Source organism: Anser anser (assembly GCF_964211835.1).
Source record: "Anser anser genome assembly, chromosome: 2".
NCBI classification, from domain to species: Eukaryota; Metazoa; Chordata; class Aves; order Anseriformes; family Anatidae; genus Anser; species Anser anser.
The window spans coordinates 65,096,181-65,118,659 of NC_139721.1; the positions used below are offsets into that span (position 1 = coordinate 65,096,181).

General features: G+C 40.1%; 1 protein-coding gene and 1 long non-coding RNA gene across 2 annotated transcripts in view; one reads left to right on the forward strand and one right to left on the reverse strand.

Moving 5' to 3' along the window:
* The window catches only part of CTNNAL1 (catenin alpha like 1), a 58,742-nt gene extending 45,009 nt beyond the window's left edge, over nt 1–13,733 (reverse strand). The window contains exon 1 of the mRNA XM_083824845.1: nt 13,510–13,733. Coding sequence (XP_083680971.1) covers nt 13,510–13,635 — 126 coding nt within the window. The 5' untranslated portion in view covers nt 13,636–13,733. The remainder of the gene's footprint in view (nt 1–13,509) is intronic.
* On the forward strand, nt 5,201–13,677 carry LOC310894589. Its single transcript, XR_014580024.1, has 2 exons — nt 5,201–12,937; nt 13,450–13,677. It is a non-coding gene; the product is annotated as an uncharacterized lncRNA (long non-coding RNA).
* Nucleotides 13,734–22,479: the final 8,746 nt, after the last annotated feature.

Below are 22,479 nucleotides of genomic sequence, written 5' to 3' on the forward strand. Positions count from 1 at the left end.
CAGCCCATCCCGTGGCAATCAGGCCAGAACTGTTACTGCTGTGTTTCTTTCTTGTTTTTTATTTTTGAATAAAATCCCCTATGACTCCAAGAACATTATCTAAGCTCTGCTTTAAACTTAAGACCTCCCAGATATTTAATTTGCTGTATACTGATCACGCATCACCCAGTCACTAACATTTGTGGTATTTGGGCAGGAGTTTAGAACTGAAGAGATTACCTGCAAGCCTCTTTGAACAAGAGCATTATACTACATGCTGTTTACTTAAGAATTTACCAGTCAGGTGCTAGAAAGGAAGCAGTCCTTTTGATAATACTTATATTCTGTTGAATAAGGACTCATACTTTTTCCATGGAAAGCTTGGATGAGACTGAGATGATCAGCTGAAGGATTGTGCTTTCTCAAAAAATTGCCAGTTACAACCTTCAGTCACTTGCTATGAGCAGCCCCCAGAAAGCTGTCTTTTCCCACAACTTTACTGAAACTAACACACAGTCATAATAGATCAAGATGTACTTGATATTTAAGGAAACAAGTTCAACCGTGGCACTTTTCAAGCAGCTGTTTTCAAAGCTTTTGGAGAGCCTTCAGATAGCGATATTTAAGTTGTTATATGCTTCATGAACAGGAAGCATCATGACAGCATGCTTAGCTAAAAATATTCTAATGTCTATTTATTATCGGTGTAATTAAGTCTTGCATGACAGAATAAAGTGATATTTAAGAGATTGGGTTTCAGGAAGTATTTATAGACTACTATATATAACACCAGCGGAAACGTAGCTATTTCACAGCCACTCCCACAAACAGAAGTTAAATTGGGAAATCAAGTTGGAAGGTACCCTACACACCTCCTTACACACAGTGTACGTAGGATGATTTATACTTGCATGAGTAATATTTGTTATTGCCTCACACTAATCAGTTTTCCTACTAGAGCAAATATTTAAGGTATTTTCTCTATGCAGTGAGGATTAGCTATTGCCCTGTAGCATCATTAGTGTAACAGCTCCTCTTACATTCTGTGTATTTTCACATTTGTATCTTCCATTAAGTTCATGTAGGTTAGAAATCCATTTTTGAGGGAAGTATAATAGCAGCAATCGAAAGCCTTTGCTAAGAAAATGCAATAGTACTACATGCTAGGCAAGAAGTTATAAACCCCTACAACATAAGTGTACTGTAAAGCAAATTTAGTTGCAGTTGATGGGACATGTAAAAATCTTGATCATGACAGACTTTCCAGCATGGTTCATGCTTTTGTTAGCTCGTATCAAGTTGGGGGAGGGCAGGGAATGACTTCTAATACTACTTTTAGGTACGGCATCTCATTCGGTCTTGTGTAACTACCCAAGGACAAACAGACAGGTCTTCTGACTCATTTAGCAGGTCAGCCACACACATTGCTCTAACATCCACATCTGCTACAGAATGCAACCTCACTTGAGAGCGCGCAGAAGCAGCAGCTGGCATTCGACATCCAGCGCATCCAGACTACCAGCAGAACTGCCAGGGAGGCTTCCCATCACACAGGACAAGCCTCAGGGAACTTGAGAAGTTGACAAGGACTACCTGCTTACTCACCCTAGAAATCAGAAGTGTTAAAATTAAATGCACATCTAGGCATTACTGAAAGTCTTACTAACCATTTTCTATAATTTTAAGCACTTATATGTGTGTGTATATATATATTTTAGAAGTCTGGCTAACATGCAGATCTTTTATTATTTATTTAAGATTTGGAAGGCCTTATCTTTCTACTCAGTTTTTCTTTGTAAGAATTCATCTTTGAAAGATTTTTTTTTTCAAATGCTGGAAAAGATCAACCAAAAAGAAATTTTATATGCAATTAGAAAGTATGCAAAGGAGGGCTATAAAGATGATGAGGGGTCTGGAGGACAAGGCATGTGAGGAGCAACTGACGGTCCCTGGGTTTGTTCATCCCAGAGCAGAGCAGGCTGAGGGGAGGCCTCATGGCGGCCTGCAGCTCCCTCACGAGGGGAGCGGAGGGGCAGGCGCTGAGCTCTGCTCTCTGGGGACAGCGACAGGACCCGAGGGAACGGCATGGAGCTGGGACAGGGGAGGGTCAGGCTGGGTGTTAGGGAAAGGTTCTGCACCCAGAGGTGGTCAGGCACTGGGACAGGCTCCCCAGGGCAGTGGTCACAGCACCGAGCTGCCGGAGTTCAAGAAATGTTTGGACAACGCTCTCAGACATAGGGTTTAGTTTTTGGGTGGTCCTGTGTGGAGCCAGGATCCAGATTCAGTGATCCTTGTAGGTCCCTTCTCACTCAGGATATTCTAAGATCCTACGAAATGCAAGTGCATTAACTGCTAGTGCACTAATTAACTGTATACACCCATATTCTATTTATCCTGAAAACAGTATTTGAGACCACTGCCTCTGCTTTATGAACACTTGAAACAGAAGTTTCTTCCACACATTACTGAGCGGTAACCAACCCTTCCTTGCAGAAGTTGCACAGACCTCAACACATCATTCAGGACCTCACGTCACGGCTTCTGTAAAAGAACAGCTTCCAAGTGGTATGATCCCATTACCCATATTTATGTATTTTCCTCATACTGCCTGCAGGAAGTATGCAAAGGACAGTACAAATATGCTGCATGTCCAAGACTACTGAGTTCTGTTAGACTTATAGTATTGGGACTGTTGTAGTCACATCTTTACCTGAAGGCTTTCCAAAAGCATCTTCTCACTGCTTCGGTACACGCCTTTCATTAAAGTCTTCAGGGAAGCTAATGAAATAAACCACTTTAACAACCTAAGTTGGTTCACTTATCTGCAGGGAAATGCTTGGAGGAGCCTCTGGCAATCTTTCACACCTAGTGCCTAACAAGCTGATAAGCTACCTCTGGAGAGGAAGAAGAAAAAACAAAGGGCAGGCAGTGACAAGCAGAAGCTGACAAGCAACAAAAGAGCCCTACCAACTCAGATTATTGATCTGCCTAACCGATTACCTCCAACAAGGGCTAAGCAAGGGTGTCTAGGAGGGAAAAAAAAGAAAAAGAGGTAAATGAGGTACTAGCTAATTACACTTGTATCCAGAGTTTTGGTTAACTGCAAATCATACTTTTAATTAAAAATATTTGTGTACTTCTCATGCATAACAGCTTCAACACACAACATCATCTGGAAGGGGTCGGAACAGCCCTCTTCAGCTCTTTCAGATCTAGGCTTCAAAATGTACTTCAGACCTCTCTTTGTAAAGTTTGCCAAGAAAGGCAAGGGTACACAACTTCTAATTTGAATACACACCTCGGATTATTAGCATCATTACTATTCACTTGTTACACATTCTTGGAATTGTTTAGAGAACAAAAGAAAGGACTGAATTCATAGCATGGCCGTACTATAGTAGTGAATGCCCTTTCTTTGTGCCGAATGCATTCTTAGAAATCCAAGGGTCCTTTAAACTTCAAGATACAAACCAAACGCCAACAAAATGATTATCTAAAAAGTGAAGATACAGATGACCTTGTTCAATTGACTTTTATGACACTAATTTATTTCCTCCAGCCTGTTTGGTTTGTTCCCACCCCCCACCACCACCCCCCCCCGGAAGGGTGTGAGGGGTATTTGGATTTTCCCTCCCCCCTAGAGTAATGAAAACTCAATATTTTTTTTTTTTGCAGTGTGATTAAGTTATTTTGAACTTTTTTTTTTTGGAAGTTGCAGGAGCTCTAGAGAAGCAAGAGAAAGAATAAACACAACTCACACTAGTATAAGACATTATGTAGAATTTATAAATACTTTAATAGTACTACTAAAATGACACTGTTGTAAAGGAGAAATACACTTGCTTTTTTAACATTCACTTTTCAGACTCCTTTAAAACCAGGGAACACCAGTGATCCACAGATACAAGGCAGAAAAGTAAGTGAAAACTGATGTGCACTCCTGCCATTCCCCCCCCGCACCTCCCCCCAGAACAGCAGCAGAAAAGAATCCCTGAAGAATGTTCAGCAATGCTTGACCACTGATCAAACAAAGCTAACTTTTTTTTTACTCTTACATGCCTTACAAGTCAGAGGACTGCCTTATCTTCCCCCAACAAAAGGTGTCTTCAGAATTTCTATAGAAATGAGTGACAGTGGCAAAGATCTTCATTTTCAAACAATCCAAGTTCCAGTTTCCTTCTCTTTTCAAAAAGATGTGTGGAAGTTTACAGACTGAAATTTGCACTTTTGAGCAACTTGACACTTATAAGTTAGCAAAAAAAAAATTTGAAAATCCAATTTAACCTCTTCAGATTTTATATGTGCATCAAGTACACTGATCACAGAATGAGTTTACCTGTCCTGAAACACATCCAAGGATAAAACAGCCTTTCATGCCCTTTTCTTTGTAAATTGGCCTTCTAACAACCACCATCTTGAAGTTTTGCTGAAGTGCACGACTGCCTCACTAGAAAAGTGAGCTTGAGCTAACAAACAACTGGTCTTAAGGGTGTGCGAGCCTGCAAAAGTGCATTTTCCTCCCCTCCTGTTGTTCAATATCTTCTAACGTAAATGGGTGGATTTCATAAACAAAGCTATTACCTTTTTTTCATTTTGCACCTAGAAATCCTGGGCATGAGCACATCTAAGAAAACAAAACCCACTCAGACGGGAGCTCATTGTTTAAAGTGTACTTTCAGACGTGGTCAAAACAAATGCAGACACGTTTTCAGCACCAGAGAGATGCAAGTCTCAAAAATAACTCAATTTACTAATACCATCAGGTAAACCTAAAACCAGAGACCCAATGTCAAATAATTATTTAATTATTGTGGCTTTCCTGTCAAACTTTAACTTGCCTTTGTTAGCATACTTAAACCTCTATTGCTTGTGCAAACAATGCCCGAGACAACTCTGAACTTCTCGTTTAGAAAAAGTCACTGTTGTGGAACTAAAAATTCAGATATTGTAATGTTGGACGTAGCAGGAACAACACTGATACTGCCTGCAGTTGAGAACTCTTTCATTTCAAGTCGGGACTGGCTCCTGTAGATGTGCAAAAAGTTGTTAGCCCCATAGGCAGCTTCACTGGTATGAATACCAGCCATTCACTGCGGGCTGCAGACAGGATGGTTCTTCGGGCCTTTTTTAGAGAAAGCTTCCTTAGCAGCTTTTGGCATACCACTTCAATTCAGAGAAACACCTGGCATTTCATCTTGAAAAGCACATACTTGCCTAGGGATTAACAGAGAAGTATACTGTACACTGGAAAATGCTTTGCATGTGCAACTATTATCCATTTAGATGAGTGTAAAAAAAACCAACAACAAAACAAAAACTTGCATATAATTCAGGAACCATTACATGAAGGGCAACAAAAATTCATTCAGTTGTGAAATTTAAGGAAATTTAAATGCAACACCAAAATTCAATAACAAACTCTGATAATAAAAAGGAACATCCATACACCGGTTTAACTCCTACATTTAATTATGTGTAACTTTGGACAATATTTCCTTTCTAAACAATTTTGACACCTGTGTATTTTTTTTTGAATAACCCCCCACACACACACTTACAACATTAAGTTTCTAGAACTCGTTTTCAACTTCATTCTTATTTGAAAAAAATATAATAATTTATGTGTTTATAAGTGGTTATATTGATTCTGCTTAATACAAAAAGTCAATATGAAAGTCATCTTCTAGGACAAAGGCAACTGCATAATACTTTATTTTTCTGTATACCTCTGAAAGTACTGTAGTATTTGCTCATAAATGGTGTTTGATTATTCATTTTATGTATAAAACAAAGAAATCATCCCATTCGTTGTTTAGAGCAAATTAACAGTTACAGTTGGGTCCAGACTCTGTATTACTACTCAGTTACCCCACTAGCTTTAAGCAAGGCTATTGATGGAATAGAGTACAATTCAGTGAGTAGAAATGATTGTTTAAGGCTCTGGCTAGTAAGGGTTATGTTTTGCCAATGAATTCATAAACAGAAAATAATCCATGCTAAAAGCAATAGGCTCATGTTACCATACAGCAATTTTATTAAACTATAATCAGAGTTGTTTGCAATCATTAATTCATAATTCATCCTTTGGGGATTTCCGTACCTAATCTGTCTAAAACCATCTGTTCACAATGCTGAATAGCAAGAAAGCCGCTCTCATTCTTTTTGTGCTGTATCGTTGTGTGGCAGTTTTGATTTAAAATTCATTCTGCTGGAGAACTCAAAAAAAAATGTTTAATCTACAAGAAAGCCGTTAATCTGATCTCCTAAATGTAAAAGATAAGCTTCCACTGAAAAACAGTTGATTTTCAACTATGTCTGTACAAAGAACCTTACTTCAGCTACTTAACATGCTACTCTTACTCAATTGTATCAAAGCCTAAGGTACTGAACATCATACCAGAGGTGTGAAGCTTAACTCAAAGCCAATTTCACCATTCAAGGGTTCATGGAATGGAACGAAAACCACAGGTTTTTCCATGCCTGTGTTGTTGCTGATGTTGTAAGTTTTCAAATGTAATTTTTCTTGTGAAGTAGATTATCATTAGTGATACCAATTATCATCAGTAATTAGCATAACAAAAAAAGAATATTCTGGACGGGTAAACAAAGTATAAGGTATTCCTGCAGTCCCCAGCATACCTTAAAAACCACAACCGTAACTGACCAGCTATGTCCCTTTCACTGTTTCCTAACAACCTAGCTTCAAATCACTAAACAGCTGCCAATTAAAACTAGCCTCTGTAAAGAGAAACCTGCAACTACATCAGCCCAGAGACCCAACTGCGGGTGTTCTGCGACTGAAGGAATCACGGGATCTACAGTCAGGTGACAAACTCGTATGGTTAACTTTCCTGCAGAAATCCCAGACAAAGAAGCAGGCTCCTTAAGGGGCATAGGGTACCTCGTGTACACTGAGTAACAGCAGAACTGCTGCAAGCTTTGTTGTTTGCATAGGGTAGAAGAGTAGTAATACAGAATACACACAAAACTTAATCCACAACACCTGTGGAGCCAAAGGGAGGAGAAGAGTCAATGAGCTAGTCGCTAATTGAAACTAATGAGGTACAACCCTGTAAACAAGCAGCATACCACATGCTTCCGACTCAGCAGCAGAGTTAACACATATGACTGTTTCCACGGTAGTTTCTCTACAGCACTAAAACAGGAGGTTTTCTTCACTCAGTACAAGTAACAATGCAAGCCTCTACACAACAATTCATAATTTCATTAGACTTGGCACTACTGTTAAGTAAAGTCTCTACCAAATTAATTCACACAGAAGAAAATCCTGGAAAAGGGGAGAAGCAGCTGCTTGTGAGTTAGTGGAATTTTTAAAGTACTGAAGGAGAAAGACTAGTACCCAAGAAGCATTTAAAGAGAGGAGCACTCTGTTTTCTTTCCTCAGATACACTGAAGAAAGCAGTAGGTTTAAGACAAATATGGATTACCCTACTTTTTCCAAAAAGGAAGTTTCCTAAGAGTACCATGAGGAACAAATCCCAAGCCTTGGCACCATCTTGGAACAAGAACAGCCCGCAACATAAAAAACCTTTAGAACACTGCAGGTGGCCTAGAGGTACCAAAAATGCCTAGTGAAACAAGACAGGCACAGGACTTGCTGGGACAAATCTCTCCGTGTGTCTGCTACATGGGAAATGCAAATACGTTGAAATGGGTAAGAGCTTGGACTGAATGCTGAAGTTCAGGAATGAGAGTACACTTATTCTTAAAATTAAGAATATTGTCCAGAGAATGTATGAGAAATGTTTTGACAGTCTCTAAATGAAGAAGAGAGAATTATTTGATTTGCAAAAAGCTCAAAAGTATGTATGTAACTGAGCCTGTAGTTCAACACAATGGTACAGCTACAGACGTTCAAACACCAGGACATACACAAGACTAACACATGATGCAGATGAAAAGCAAGAAAACTTTTCCAGTTTTTGCAGGCTTCCAAGAATAAAAAACTAGTGATAGCAAGTTGAAAGTCTGAGTGCTCTTAAGATACCACTCCGTGTTTTAAAGTTGTTAGTGAAAGTCCATTAAGGCAAATCCATGACTGAATGATCTCCAAGATGACTAGTTTTGCAACTGTTAAGTTTAGAAGAAACAAACACTTATAGGAAGATATTATATGTATCTTTTCACCTATGTGATGCAACAATCTTTCATAGATGTTTTGGCCAGTGTCGGCACCATACATGCATACGTTCCCAGAAAGCTCTCATGAAGCTCCTTAGCTAAATCCAGAAAAAAAAAAAAGTCCCTCATTAAAGACACGTACTAGCCTCCATATCCACAAGCGTTGTGGATCTACCTGAAGGTGAACTGCTGTTCCCAGTTTTGCTGCTACTGGGTACATCAGGAGCAACCTAGCAGTTTCCAGGCACCTGAGGACTTTTTAAGCCAATGAGACCACAAAACAGCTTTCCCAAACACAGTGTTAGCCCACAGATAGCATTCAAAGACCAGTGTCACGGAACAGTGGCATACTGAACTCAGTGTCTACAGTTTAACATAGCTCTGTTAAAAGTCTTCAATAGACTGTGTTTGTTTAGTTGCATGAAGAGTAACAGCAGTTCCACTACAAGTAACTTACCGGCTCTTACCTTCCATTTCTTCAGGAGGCTAAGTCTGATATACTTGGTTACATCCTCAACACAGCTTTGCCTCAACCCTTTGACAGAAGATGAGAACAGAGCAGAGCAGCTACTCATACTTGTGCTCAGCTATGACAGAAAGTGAGGAAATCCCTACACCAGAAGGCATCTTTGTGATCTGCTCAGAGAATCTCTGTGGAATCAAAGTGACGGTAGAAGCGGCCATGAAAATGTTAGATACAATGAACTGGTACAACTTGCCAACGTTAGATGTCATTCACTAATATTTCAAGGAACTCAAAGATGCCACAGATGATACCAACTTTCTCACGCCACTTAAAACTAGATTGATAGTTGAGGTATGGATGTCGCCTGACACATTGACACAGAAAATGAGGAAGAACAGAAGTAGCGGACACCTGAATAAATATGATGTGCTGGGAAAAACTCATGGTGTTTGTTAAGGGAAATCCTGCCTCACAAAACAACCAGAGCTCTCTGTAGAGATCAGGGATTACATGGATAAGGATAGACTCTGCTGAAAGAGAACTAGGAATCAAAGTTCATACCAAAAGTTTCAAAGAAAACCAAGCGATTCTGAACAAAAAAAAAGATCCTCTGCACAAATATTTAACTAATTAAGAGACGGAACGAGAAGAAGGAAGATGGAGTAGGAAGGCAGAAAGTAAATGATTGCTTATTGTAATAGAGGGAGATCACCAATGGAGTTTCACAGAAACCTGTGCTGGGACATGGATTATTCTGTGTTATCACAGGGAGGGGAGATAAGCTGGTAATAAAACAATTCACAGTTCACACACCCTTGCTGAACAAGCTAGCCCATCATCGCAACTTTCAGATCATCAGTAAAAACATTAAAGCTTAAGAACAAAACAAAAATGTTAAGTTGGGCCCTGTAACAGTCCGTGTTGGACGCCACTGGTAACAGAATGCCAGCTGGGGTTTGTACTAGTGATCACCACCCTTTGAGCCTGACACTACAACCAAGTTTGACCTACTCTATCACAACACCTTTTCAGTATATATTGCATTGAATTATTTGCAAGGGTACTAGGATGATGAGGATACTACTGACATCAGATATACACTCAGCAGCTGTTCTTACGAATTATTAGGAAAGAAACAGAGACCACTATGCTTCTGTTTATTGACTTCATCCACATCGTAATACTGTATGAGTTCTAGTTCCTGCTCTCCACCTTGACCACAGAAAACAAACAAACAAAAGATACAGCAGAAACTTCAAAAAAGGCCAAAGAAGGATGATTAAGTATTAAACAAATGTAAGTAACAGTTTACATAAGGAATATCTCCAAGTAACCTTAGACTAACCCTTAAAAATGTGATTGAAAGTGGGATGACAGAAGTTTAGGAAAATTTTATACCACTGAAGAAAATTGATAAAGATCAAGTGGGCAACGTCTCTTCCAATGATGTATCAGAGAGCAAGTAATATAGGTGGTAGGAGCAAGATTCAAAAGCAGAAGAAAAAGCATCTGATAAGGACAACAAGACAGAGAAAAGATCGCTGATTCTGTGCCGATCTGTAGCTTGATCCAGTGTGGTCATTCTAAAGTCATGCCTTCAATCTGAAAACTACATCAGTGAGCTTTTCACATACATGGGAAAGCTTCATTTGTTGGCTCTTCCTGGGGCTCTAACACAACTCCAGACAATTCTGGAAAAAACAGGACACTGGCAGAACACTACATACATTATATAATTATATAATATTTACTGAAATGGGAATTATTTTAGCTTGCTTCAGAGAAACAATGCCATAATAAAGAACAGACTTGTTTTTTAGCTTCTCAAGGCACATACCATTGTAATTTATTCAGAATCCAAGACTGACGGGAACAAAAGTCAGCAACATTGGTATCATGGACTTCCCCCCCCCCCCTTTTTTTTTTTTTTTTTTTTAAGTTATTTAGGCTTTGAATGTGTTGGCCAAACAAGTTCCAAAACCTCTAGTGGTATCTTCCATAACAAGGAAGTTGGAAAAACATGTTCAGTAACATGGGGGCACACAATCTTTTTCCAAAGTGCCTGTGACAAATGGGCTTTGTGAATATTGAGTAGCTAGCTGTGATCCCACAGGCCTACACACAGGCAGACAGGTTACCTTCAACTTTGAAAAGTGACTTTCTTCTTTCATGAATGCAGGCAAAGCTCAAAGTTTCATCTCTGAACTTTTTCAAGTGCCTTAGCGCGAAGACTTACAGAAAGCTATTCTGCCATTTCTCAGAACACTTCCCTGGAACAGATCCACCCAGACAGGCTCCTCTCCAGCTGTGAAGGTACCCAATTACTACTAGGCTAGCGAGCAGGTACATAATGGCAGCTGAGGAAGTCACTGGTGGAGCCACATCCTGGAAAGTGCTTTTCCCCTCGTCTTTGCCTTTCCTCAACTGTTTAAATGACTTGTTATTAAGTGAGTCAGCACAGACCACGTTAAACACCCTTCCTGACTTGTGTTGCCAAAAACTTTCCATAAAAAAAAAAACTTAACATAATTAAACTGGAAACGGTAGCAGCAGTGAAGGGCTAAGGAGACGTGAATGGTACAGTGTTCAAGTGAAACACAGAACTAAAGGCACCTACCCAGAAAAAGAGAATTATTTTTTTTCCCAAACAAAGTGGGTTTTGACCCATAAAACCATGTTTTCTGAACTGCATGCCAAATAGTTTGCACAATACTGTAGAATAATTCTCTCCACAGTACAGATAAGTGGATAGCTAAAAAGAAGTGTTAGCAAATACACTTAATACTGTGGCTTAAGTCTGCAGTTTTCTTTTGTCAGTTGTGGCACAATCAAAAAAGGGAAGCATGAAGCTATGAATAGATCTACATAAAATGAAGATCTGGTTCAATTCTGTGATTTTTTTTTTTTTTAAATTAAAGTTAACTAATAAGCATATCCAGTACTGACTCTAAGGGTAGTTTCTCCTACCAGGAAAACAAGAATCTCTTATCGCTGCTGGTAGTAAATATACTCCGATAGCATATAGTCTGTAAGTAAAGCAAGCAAGAAAGTGCAATTTTATTTATTTTTTTTAATTGCTAAGTAAAAACAAGTGGTCAAATATGCATTTGCAGTATTGCATGAATTAAAAATAAGAATTAATGCAGTTTTTTGTTGTTGTTTGCTTAAAAAAGGAAAAGATTTAGCTAAACAAGGGGGATTGAAAGCAAATTTCTCAGGGCAGCCTGTAATTTCTTCTTTGCTTAAAAGCAGTAGTGAAAAGCAGTAGCAACATTCTGACTACTTTTTTTCAGTGGTAAACAAGTATCACATGGCACTTCCCAGCTTTTTACCAAATGGTCAGCTATGAAGTTAACTTCACAACAAGAACAAAAGTTCCCTTTGCAACTGTACTTCGTACAAGCACAGGCAAAAGTCCTGCAGTTACTGTGGATACACAGCTTATGCAGAACACATTTCAGGAGATCGAGTAACCTACAAACATCATTTCTGCAAAAATACTCAAAGAAAGCAAGCTAGTGAGATCCCTACTTAAAAAATCTCCATGAAACAGTAAAGGAGGAGCAGGTAAACCTGTACAGTAAGTAGGGCATGCTACCTGGCAAGTTTAGCGAACTGCTGCTGACACCATCAGCAAACAGAGCTCAGCACTCACGCTTCGAGGGAACAAGCTTGTTTGAAGTTTGGAGCACTTTAGCAGGAAAACAGTAAGCTTGAAGTATTCAGAAATGCTCAGACACTTTATATGGCATGTAGTGGAAGTGAAAGATGCACTTCTAGAAAATGTAGTCATGGGTTTTGTGGTCATTAACAAAATCATACATGGCATATTACACGTGCAGGGAATCTACAGAGGAACAAGACAGCCTCTCTCAAGCAGTATTGCTGGAAAATAAGGATGCAGAAGTCTGCTTATGTTAAATTCTTACTGTTAACAATTAAGTCTGTCAAGCCTTTGCAATTGGAAAGGTTTTTGTTTGCTCCTAAGCTTCCTGAAAGGGGTCACCTTATTTTACCTCTCTCCATTGTTTCAGGGGCAGAAAGCTGATTGAACTCTATCATTAATTTCACTTTGCCTTGGAACAAATGATTGAACCCCTGAGATGGGGTTCTCTGAACTGACTGGGATTTCTTTGGAGGAAGACGAATTGCCATTGGGTAAGTGCAGAACCCCAAAAGCCCATCACGAGCCTCTCCTGCAGCCTGCCTGCACGAACGCAGGACGAGGCTTACGACAGTTTGCTTCCAGACAGCCAGGACAGTACGAAGACAACTCGGTATCACCAGGACGAATGCTTTTTGTGTCGCTGTTACACATCCTTTAAGCGTTCTGTGCAGATATGGAGACAGGTTTCGACTTACTTTTATGATCAGTTTTCAAAAACGCTACAGAGTAAACACTGCATGTTATTTTCACTCATTGTTTTTCAAGACGGAGCGGTTGTACCGGGTACTTCAAACTCCAGTTTTATAAGCAAGAGACCAAGGAGAACTAACAAACAAACAGACCCCAGAGTGGCTTCCACACAACTACCCAGCAGACCGCCAAAAAGCCAAACTTTTCCCTTTTTAACCTCGCTCAGGGCGGCGTGGGACCTGCTGAGAGGCCCCTAAGGCTGCTTTTGCGTATTATTTAACTTTTAAAATTCACCTATTTCCTTGGGAGGGGGGGGAGCCCCCCTCACCTCAGAGCCCCCCGCACCCCACAGCCCCATCCCGGGGCTCCAACCGCCCCCCGGCGGCCGTTACGCAACGGCCCCGCGACCTTGCGGGGAACTTCGGCTCCCCCGAGGTTTTTTTTGTTTGTTTGTTTGTTTGCTTTTTAATTTTTAATTCTATTTTTTTCCCCTCTCGGGTTGCAGAAGCATCCCCTCGGACAGACGGGCAGACACACGGACGGACCGCAGCGAGCGGATTGCTACCTGCGACACCAACGGCACCAGCGTCTGCTCCACGGAGCGCGTGCGGATCTCCAGCCCCGCGTCCGCCCCCAGCCCCGACGAGGACGACGAGGAGACGCCGCTGCTGCTGCACGGGGACGTGGCCATGGCGAGCAGCCCGCCGAGACGACCCCTGCCACCGCCTTCCTCCTCCTCCTCCTCCTCCTCGCCCCTCCAACTCCGCTGCCGCCCCGCCCCCCGCTGCCTTGCGCGGGCTCAGCCCTCAGCTCCCCCCCTCCCGCCCCTCGGGACGGGATTTAAAGCGGCAGCGCCGCTCCTCATTCCCCGATCCCCATCCCCTCGCACCGCCCCTGGACCCGGCTCGCCCCGACCCGGCTCAGGGTTCCCGGCCCGGGGGTCCCGGCCCGGCTGTGGAGACCTCCGGGGGAACGGGAGCCGGCCTGCCGTGGGTCTCTGGTTGGGCCCGGCCTTGGTGCCGGGGCACGTCGTCTGTGGCTGAATAAATAAAAAGTACTCGAAGAGGAATAAAAGTTGTTATCCATTTATTTATTTCGTGTTCTGGTTTTGGAATGGGCTGAACGTGCTCCCCAGCATCAGCTTGTAAGCTGTATTTGAGCTTGCTCCCTAACGCATCGTCCCGTGAAGGCTTCCCATTCCAATTCAGCTCCGTTTGGTCCCACCAAGGCACGTCCACACCAACCTGTGGTATCAGGACCAAGCTCCTGGGGCTGTGGGCCACTGAGGTGCAAAGCAGTTCCCATCCAGAAATGAGAGAACCTAGCTCAGCACCATATGCATGCCCACATGCACTGCCCAGCGTCGAGGCGAGCAAACCACACTACCACCACACACCATAGCTCCCCAGCCAGGGCCCAGGACCTGTGTCTGGTTTCTCAGTGTTCAAACACTGCAGCCCTAAAGACGTGTATCTGGCTCTCTTATGTTGTATCATTCTGTGTCTTCGGAAATATTTCTGACCTGTTCTGCACAAAACATCCTTCGCACGGTTTTGAAACCTAGATATAAGATGAAGGACAGCGTTTGTTGTCCCACGGAGTTATCTATATTTATTGAAAAAAGAAAATTGCCAGGATTGCAAGTATAACCCTAGATAAAGATATGACCCTACTCCTAGCTCTTCAGGAAATTGGTTTCCAGCACCGTCTCATATTTTCTAAAATGACATCTTATATAACATCGAGTGCTACATGAGAGAGAGGAAGATGTAAATCTACCATGGTACAAGAACATCTAAACGATGGCATAGACTTGAAATAAATGCTAGTCGTGTTTGATCAAAGTGGTTTAGAGCACAATCGAGATTTCTTGTTTTTTTCTCCTAAATTTTATGCATTTTCTTACAATCTATTTTGTTCTTTTCCAGGTCATTTGATTTCCCTTTACGTCTTTCTCAATACCTAGATTCTAAGCCTTTGGAAACAATTGTTATTTTCTGATATGTTTTGGTAGAGTGCTTAGGACAGCTGTGGCTGCAGCCTCCCCAAACCTGCACACTGACCGGTACAGGAGACTGCTGGATCATATGAGTAAAGACATACACTACACAAAGTGTCAGTAACAAAAGAGAAAAGTACCTTCCTTTGTCCTCTTCCCTCCCTACGCCCTTCTATTTCGTCCTTCAGAATTGTTAATTCCCATTCATTGACTGTTTTCTAAATATTATCATAATATAAATCACATTGACATGTACAGATATGAATCTGTGATTCATATTAGAAATGAACCAGAAGCACACGCACACTTGGATGTATAATTTGGTGTGGTCAGCTAAGTTCGTGTCACTTAATTTCAAAGACTGCCATCTGTCTTCTTCAATACAGTAAAGAGATCGGACATCAAGGGTCTGATAAACATTTTTTTATTCAAAGCCGAGTTATTAGCAGAGGTTAACAGTGAATTTTACAAATTTTGACTTCACGTTGAAAAGGAAAACAAGTTGGGTATGAAAAATATGGTAGCAAAATAGCAGTTCAAAAATCATTTTCTACCCAGTTTGGATGAATGATAGAAACATTACAATGACTTTCTGCAGACAGAAGTCCTGTTCCCAATCTGCCACTCTCTATTTCTGCTTTCAAGTTGCTTTCACTAGAGAAGCAACATTAGTGGGCCATGCTAGTGACAAGAAGGTTTCATTCTCCCACTTCTCTTCATGTGCTTTCAGTACAGACATGGAAACCACACGCTCTGCTTCTGGGTCCTGTGTTGGGCAAGCAGAATGCATGCTGTGATGGTTTAATTTAATACATTTGAAAAGCTCTAGCATGCTGCAGACTAACATGTTTGAAGACTTCTTGAGGAGATCTTCAAAAATGATAGCCTGGAGCCTAATTGTGTTTTTTTTAATTATGTTGAGACAGTTTGAATAAGCCAGTGTGATAGATTACAACCACACCTTTGGCATGCCAACACATACTTCTGAGGGAGCACTCTGAATTTGCAATGCACAACACCGGAATGCTTTGCATATGAATATTTTCATGTGATGGATCCAGGAAAGCAGCAGTCCCTCACCCCAAAAAGAATGCCCCTCACTCCTGCAATGCAGGAGGTGTACTATCGGCCAGTTTCTGGACAGCTACTACCATTTAGCTCTGCTTTTCATATGAAAGGCTTTTGAAGTACAAGGATAGAGGACAAAAGTAACACCTACTAGACTATACTTCTAACTTCATAAATTTGTCAGTGATCAAAGGGAAGGAAGTGATTCATACCTTCATAGCATTATGATCGTGGCAATCTGTTCCTCCTCATTCTGTTTCCAGGCTTCACTCAGGGATGTGACACCTTCTGCTCCTCTATCCATGATCTCCCACAAGCTTGGGTTCCCACACAACAGGTAAAATAGCTTTCTCTAATCTAGCTCTTCACCTTTTTTTTTTTTTTTCCTATCTGAAGCAAGTTTTTTTAAGAGGAAAGATTAATATCCAATACAGTGTTGAGCCAAAACACTATCTTTTCTCTGAATTAATATCCCCCACACCTTGACAGTGACAACACTCTTGAGAAGGAAGGCTGTTTTGAGCTTTTGTTCATAGTTAGGCTTCTGACCATGAATGTTGGTGTCTTAGCTTTGGTGGGACTGATATGAAATGTACTAATGAGCAGGCTTTTGTTCTGTCTGCACCGTGGTTTGTCTACAGAGGCTGTCAGCCAGCCTCACTTTGGTGATCTAGCACCTGCTTTTACCTTCCAGCTAAGAGATGTGTGTTCCCTGGTCTGTTTAAAGCAAAATGAGATGTATAACACTGAAAGTGTTTTTGCTAATGTGGCCATTTTGACTGGCATAAGGTCAGTGGCCAGGGTTGAAACCTTTTCCACTGGGAGAAACCTTGTGTCTAACCCTTAGGAAACAGATTGTTATACTTGTGACACGCGTGCTGTCAAGGCAGAGGCAGTAATACAGATGCCATTGAACCAGTCAAGACAGGTTTGAACTTGTGTTTTGTGAAGAGGAGCCTAAAAGTTTCTGGCCACAGAGAGCAGTTGGTCTAGGAAACACAAACTGCAGGGAAAACAAGGAAATACTGGTAAAGACCAGCTGATGGGATCAAAGGGCTTCTCAGTAAGTTTTGATAATGAGCATTTTTCCATGCATACTTATAAGTAATCAGATAAGATGTATAAATTATCTAAATTAGTAACACTTTGAGGGTGAATTCCAAAAGCAGGTAATTGTTCTTTATCCTCCCATGGAGAACATCCCAAATATCCAGGGGTGAGAGGAAGTAGTGCCACCGTTGCTTCCTTATCTCACAGCTGCAGTCTGGAAAGCAGAGCTGCGTGGGCTGTGTCAGATTGCTCACCTTCAGCTCCTTTTCTCTTTCCTCCAGGTGAGAATAAAGCAAGAGGAGTGTGGGAGGGGAAAGCACTTCAATCATCTTTCCAGATGAAATTTAGAAATCGACTCTAAAATTAAACTTTTCCCATGATTACCTCCAGTTGCCTCTATCACTTGACAAAGTAATATTTCTTTTTTGTTTCGGTGTGGATGCTTTAGAGTGAACTCATGAAATCAGTCATTTTAAAGATGACTAAAACTTTTAGGCTTTTCAGAAATGTCAAAAGATGGGAGACAAACATTGCTTGAAATGTCTAATCCTGATTATTAATGGTTATTAACTCCAAAGTACATTACTTTTCTTTATAAAGCCAAAAACTCTCTTATGTTTACTTCTTACCCTGTAGTAAAATACTTCACTTCACAAAAAAATAGCATTTTAAAAAATGGAGAGTATTTTATGTGACTATGTATTTACTATATATGTTTGTCATTTTCTGAATTACTAGTTTTGCTACATGACTGTAACATTTATTACAGGGACTATTAAGAAGAAAGGGATGTAAAAATAATGCATAGAAATATTCCAAGGACTACAGCTAGTGTCAATTTTTACTCTGAACGTTTATTCAGGATGCCTGTGTGCCTATACAGCCAGAGGATGGTTTCAGACCGTGTCTCTGAGTTTACAAGGTTGTAACTGCCAAAATCTTCAGCAAGCAGCAGCTATTTGGCCGTGCTACCAAATGTAGTACCCCTCCGGAACACTTCTGTTTGCTATGGCTATCAGAAATAAAATAAGGAACCTTGTTTGAATGGTCGGATATTGATAACCCATCATGGATTGACTACCTCTTTTACAGAGCACCCAAGAATACAGTTCCCCCTGATAGTTCTTAGAGAAGTCTAGGGACTCAACGTGGTTCATAACTCCTAACACCATCAAAAGACTTCTGCAATCAGTAGCTCATTTTTGAGAATTGGTATACAGTGTAAATTACCTGTCACTTGCTGACTGTGAAGAGCGCAGAAGTTTCAGTTAACTGACCAGAATTATAGAAAAATAGTTAAAATCAGGGTCTGGAGAATAAATCCCACCTTCTCACTGAAGTTTCTTATCCAAAGTACTTAAAGTCATAGCAGAAGTATGTCTGAGGTAAAAAAGAGCAAAGGAAAAATTTTCAATCCTACAACATGTTTTTTGTTTAATGTTACTATGAGACTTTATTGGCAAGGAAAGGTCGACACAAGTGAAGACTGCTAAAGTTGCCCAAGACTTTCTCCTGTAAAACCCATGCTTTCGGTTTTATATGAATACACTAAAATTCAAACCTTCGGTGTGGTTATCTGACAGGTGTTTGTCTCAAAAATTATTTGTTCATTTAATTTTCAGAAGAAATTACATAGGTTGTTTTTGTTTTTGTTTTTGTTTTTAAGTGAGGTTAGCGAAAAAAATGCATTTGCCAAAACTGAATGATTCTTACCCTTGTTTTGTGGAGGAGATCCAGGCTGATTCAAGAAGGTAAAATTTAGTGACATGGATGTAAACAGGATGAAACAGTCAGAGAAATGCCTTTTGTCATCTCTTAATGAACAATTTGCCTAGATTTAGATGAAAAATAGTTTTCTGAAAACTCTTTTTTTGGAGACATTTTTGAGAATTTGCTTAGAGGTTAACAACTAAATTTTCTGAAACCTCCACGTAGTTTAAGCAAGACTATTTTTTTGAGAGCTTAATAAACAAGACAAATATGATGAGTTGGAATAAATGAAAAAAATGACAAGCTGAAGGAGGGCACAGCAAATGATGTGAGAACAAGGGCCAGAGTATGAAGGGACTTTGTAAGAGGAAGTAACTGTGCTGGATTTCAACATTCTCCAGCTGCAGGAATTACCTTCAAAAGACTCCTCTGTGAGACAACCAGGGACTTCTGTCTCTTCCACAGGTACGAGATACTGCAGAAGAAGTTGAAACTGTTCTGTAATCAAATATGGTATTTTTTTTTTCCTTTATTTTTAGTTTCCCTGCATTGTCCTTTAAAAGTATTACTGGTATAGGGACATGAGTCTAGCATTCACTGAGAGTGGTGTGACAGCTTTTAGAGGTGAAACGCCTCTTTAGTTTAGTGTCACCTGTGAATTTGGCCTTTATTCAAAAGGACGTCTGAAAAGTACATTTTCATCTTGAAATGTGAGTAGGAATTACAGTGCATTTTTATAAAATCATATCCTAGGAATGGTGGAGTACGAGACCTTTTTGAGACTAACACTATATAGATTTAGCAATGAGTTAATGTACTTTTCAAAACTCTCAATGCTGCTGTAACATATCAGGCAAAATCAGTTCTTGGATGGTCTGTTCCTGGATGATAAGCAATAATTTAGGCTTGTTTTCTTTGCAGTCTATGAAATTCTTCTTTCATACATTTTTATTTTTCACAGGACTGCGGCTGTGGCTTGTTACTTCTAGGATCCTGTTCTAAACAATAGCTGAGAAACTAGTTTTAGGAAAAGGTATGAGCAGCCTCACAATGCAGGATGATCATCCCTTTGGAAAGTCTTAAACAGGCCTGTAGTTAGGGATTAGATTAATCTTTGATGCAAAATGTTTTCTTTCTTTCAAATCTTTTATTATCCTAGTACTGAGCATTTTATTTTAACCATTCCTGTAGGCTATAAAATATATATGGAGGATTAAAGGTTTGAAGAAATCTCTAGCCTGCAAAATCTCTAAGAGCATTTGCCACCTAGCAACAGCCAGGACCATGTGTGTGCTTAGAACAATCAGGAATTGGGTGATTCACAAGAAACCTCCACGCTGCTTTTAAGCACGACTGTAACTTCTGGAGGAAGGAAAAACATAGCAAAAGATTTGGGTTACATCACTGACAAAGGGATTTCATTACCATAAGAAGTCCCTAACAGGGTGACAAATAATCAAGATGAAAAAGAATGTGTGAGAGCAGCAGAAAGGGAAACAATGACGTTCCTATTACAGCAGTGGCCTTTACAATAAATGATATGTCAGCTTTTTCATTTTGAATTGTGCTGAATAAGTTGGTCATTTCAATTCATCAGCAAATGAATACTTAGATTAGAAGCTATTTTCTTTTCAAATTTGCATTTACTAGCTTAGTCATGCAATAAATACCACATTCCTTGAGAAACTGGAATTATCTGCATATTATTTTTAAATGTGCTGTTTGCAAATGTTAACGATTCAAAAATACAGGTACTCTGTTAGTTTGCATGGGGATATGCAGGGAAAGTATGGGAATATTATGAGAGGGAGTGTAATTGCAACATGCATGAGCTGGCTATCCAAATCCCATTGGTCTGCATTTTGTGATGCTAATGAATACGTAGGAAAAATTACACAGCTGCTAAGGCACAAGAATTCTTCTTAGCCTACTCTTCTGCATAAGCTTTTGCAACATCTATGAATGTGTTTCATTGTATATCAGTTATCCCATTTGCTCTGTTTTCCTGCTTTTTTTTTTTTTTTTTTCTTTCTTTCTTTCTTAGAGGAAAGAAACAAGGGATATCCAAGGACACTGTGTCTTTCATGCCTCCCAGACCTCTGAACTGTTGATACTTGTTAAGGAATTTTACCCATGTGACATTGTTAAATTAACCTGGATCTGTTGTGAAAAAAAATAAATAAAATAGAAAAAAATAAAAATAAAGGCAGCTTCTAGACTTGTGATCGTATTATTTAAACTTCCCTATTAGCAGGGTACTAAAAAATACTTTATTTCAATACATGGTATTTTTAGAACACAGGCTATAGTGTCTCAGTTAACAAACCAACGCCAACCCAACAAATACATGATTAATATGCATTGCTAACAAACTACTTTTAATGCTTGAAGATGGTGCATTGTTCCTAAATTAGACTACTTTACTGTTTGGAGAAATCATTAGCCTAGCCCCTTACAGGCAGCTGGTAGGATTCAGTTCTCTTTCTGGCAGCAGGAGAGTACACGCTGGAGTATCAGAATTGGAGCAGAAAATTGTAAGTGCAGCTGAAATGGAAAGGGAAGCAGCAAGCTATTGCCAAGGGAACACAGGGATTTTTGTAATAAGTGCGTACGCTGAGTTTATAACAAATATAAAAAGCTCTGGAAAAGATCATGTAAATAATGGAAAATTTAGTACTAAAAGTGTTTCATAAAGCTTGACATTCGCACTGAATTGCCAGTGCTGCATGAAACGTCGTAATATAGGCAGGCCCTAATAGGCAAAAGTTTTCAAAGCTGAACAAGGTGTTTAAGTGTAAAGAGCATGTTGACAGATTGTTTTTGTGTTGTACTCACTAGCAGTAGCCCCTACTCGGCAACATGCCTACTGATGTAGGTTGGTGCATTGCCAGACAAGGACTGCATGTTCAGATATGCTCAGGACGCTGTAGATGTTCCTCCGAAAAGAGCAAGTTTGCAAAACACAGAAGGAAGTCGCTTCAGAGTCCAAGCTTTCCTGCTTCACTGTTAGTCTCTTCCAGCAATTAATCAGGATGTGAAGTCTAGTTGTGTTTTGGTTAAGAAGAAAATAATTTTATAGTCATACGTTTCTTTGATTCTGTTTATTAATGAGGAGTGGTAAAAGTCCTGCTTCTCTGAAGACAACAGAAACCAAGCAATAGGAAACGGTTTGTGCTTTCAGAACTTCAGGTTTCTTATCAGCTGCTATTTAGCCCACAAGTGGCTTCGGGACCTCATCCAGTGTTTTAACCTAAATGTGTATCCATTTTGATTTCTTATAATACCTAGTGTCATAGTAGAGCAGCATAATTAGAAAAATATTCTTAAAATGGCACATTTTTGGAAATGTAAAATATTACAGGGCAATATATACTGATGGTTACATGGTGATGGATTGACCTCTGTCATGCTCAAGTACTGATCTGCATTCAAGCAGGGAATCTCAGCCCTTTCAGCAGGAACTGTGCAACAGCTGTGTTTTATCTGCTTCTCTGGCCTTCTCAAAAGTGAGGATTGAGGGAATACAGCAAACAAGATAATGTTTCTATTAGCTCTAGCAGAGCTTGTCCTTGATGTTGAAAGAGAACGGGTTAGGATTCATATTTTTTAAAGAAACGGGCAAAGCAGAGACAAGAAGGAAAGTGAAAGAAATTCACATTGACCAGTGTAGTCTTATGTCCGGGTCACATACGTAGCTCATCCAGTTTC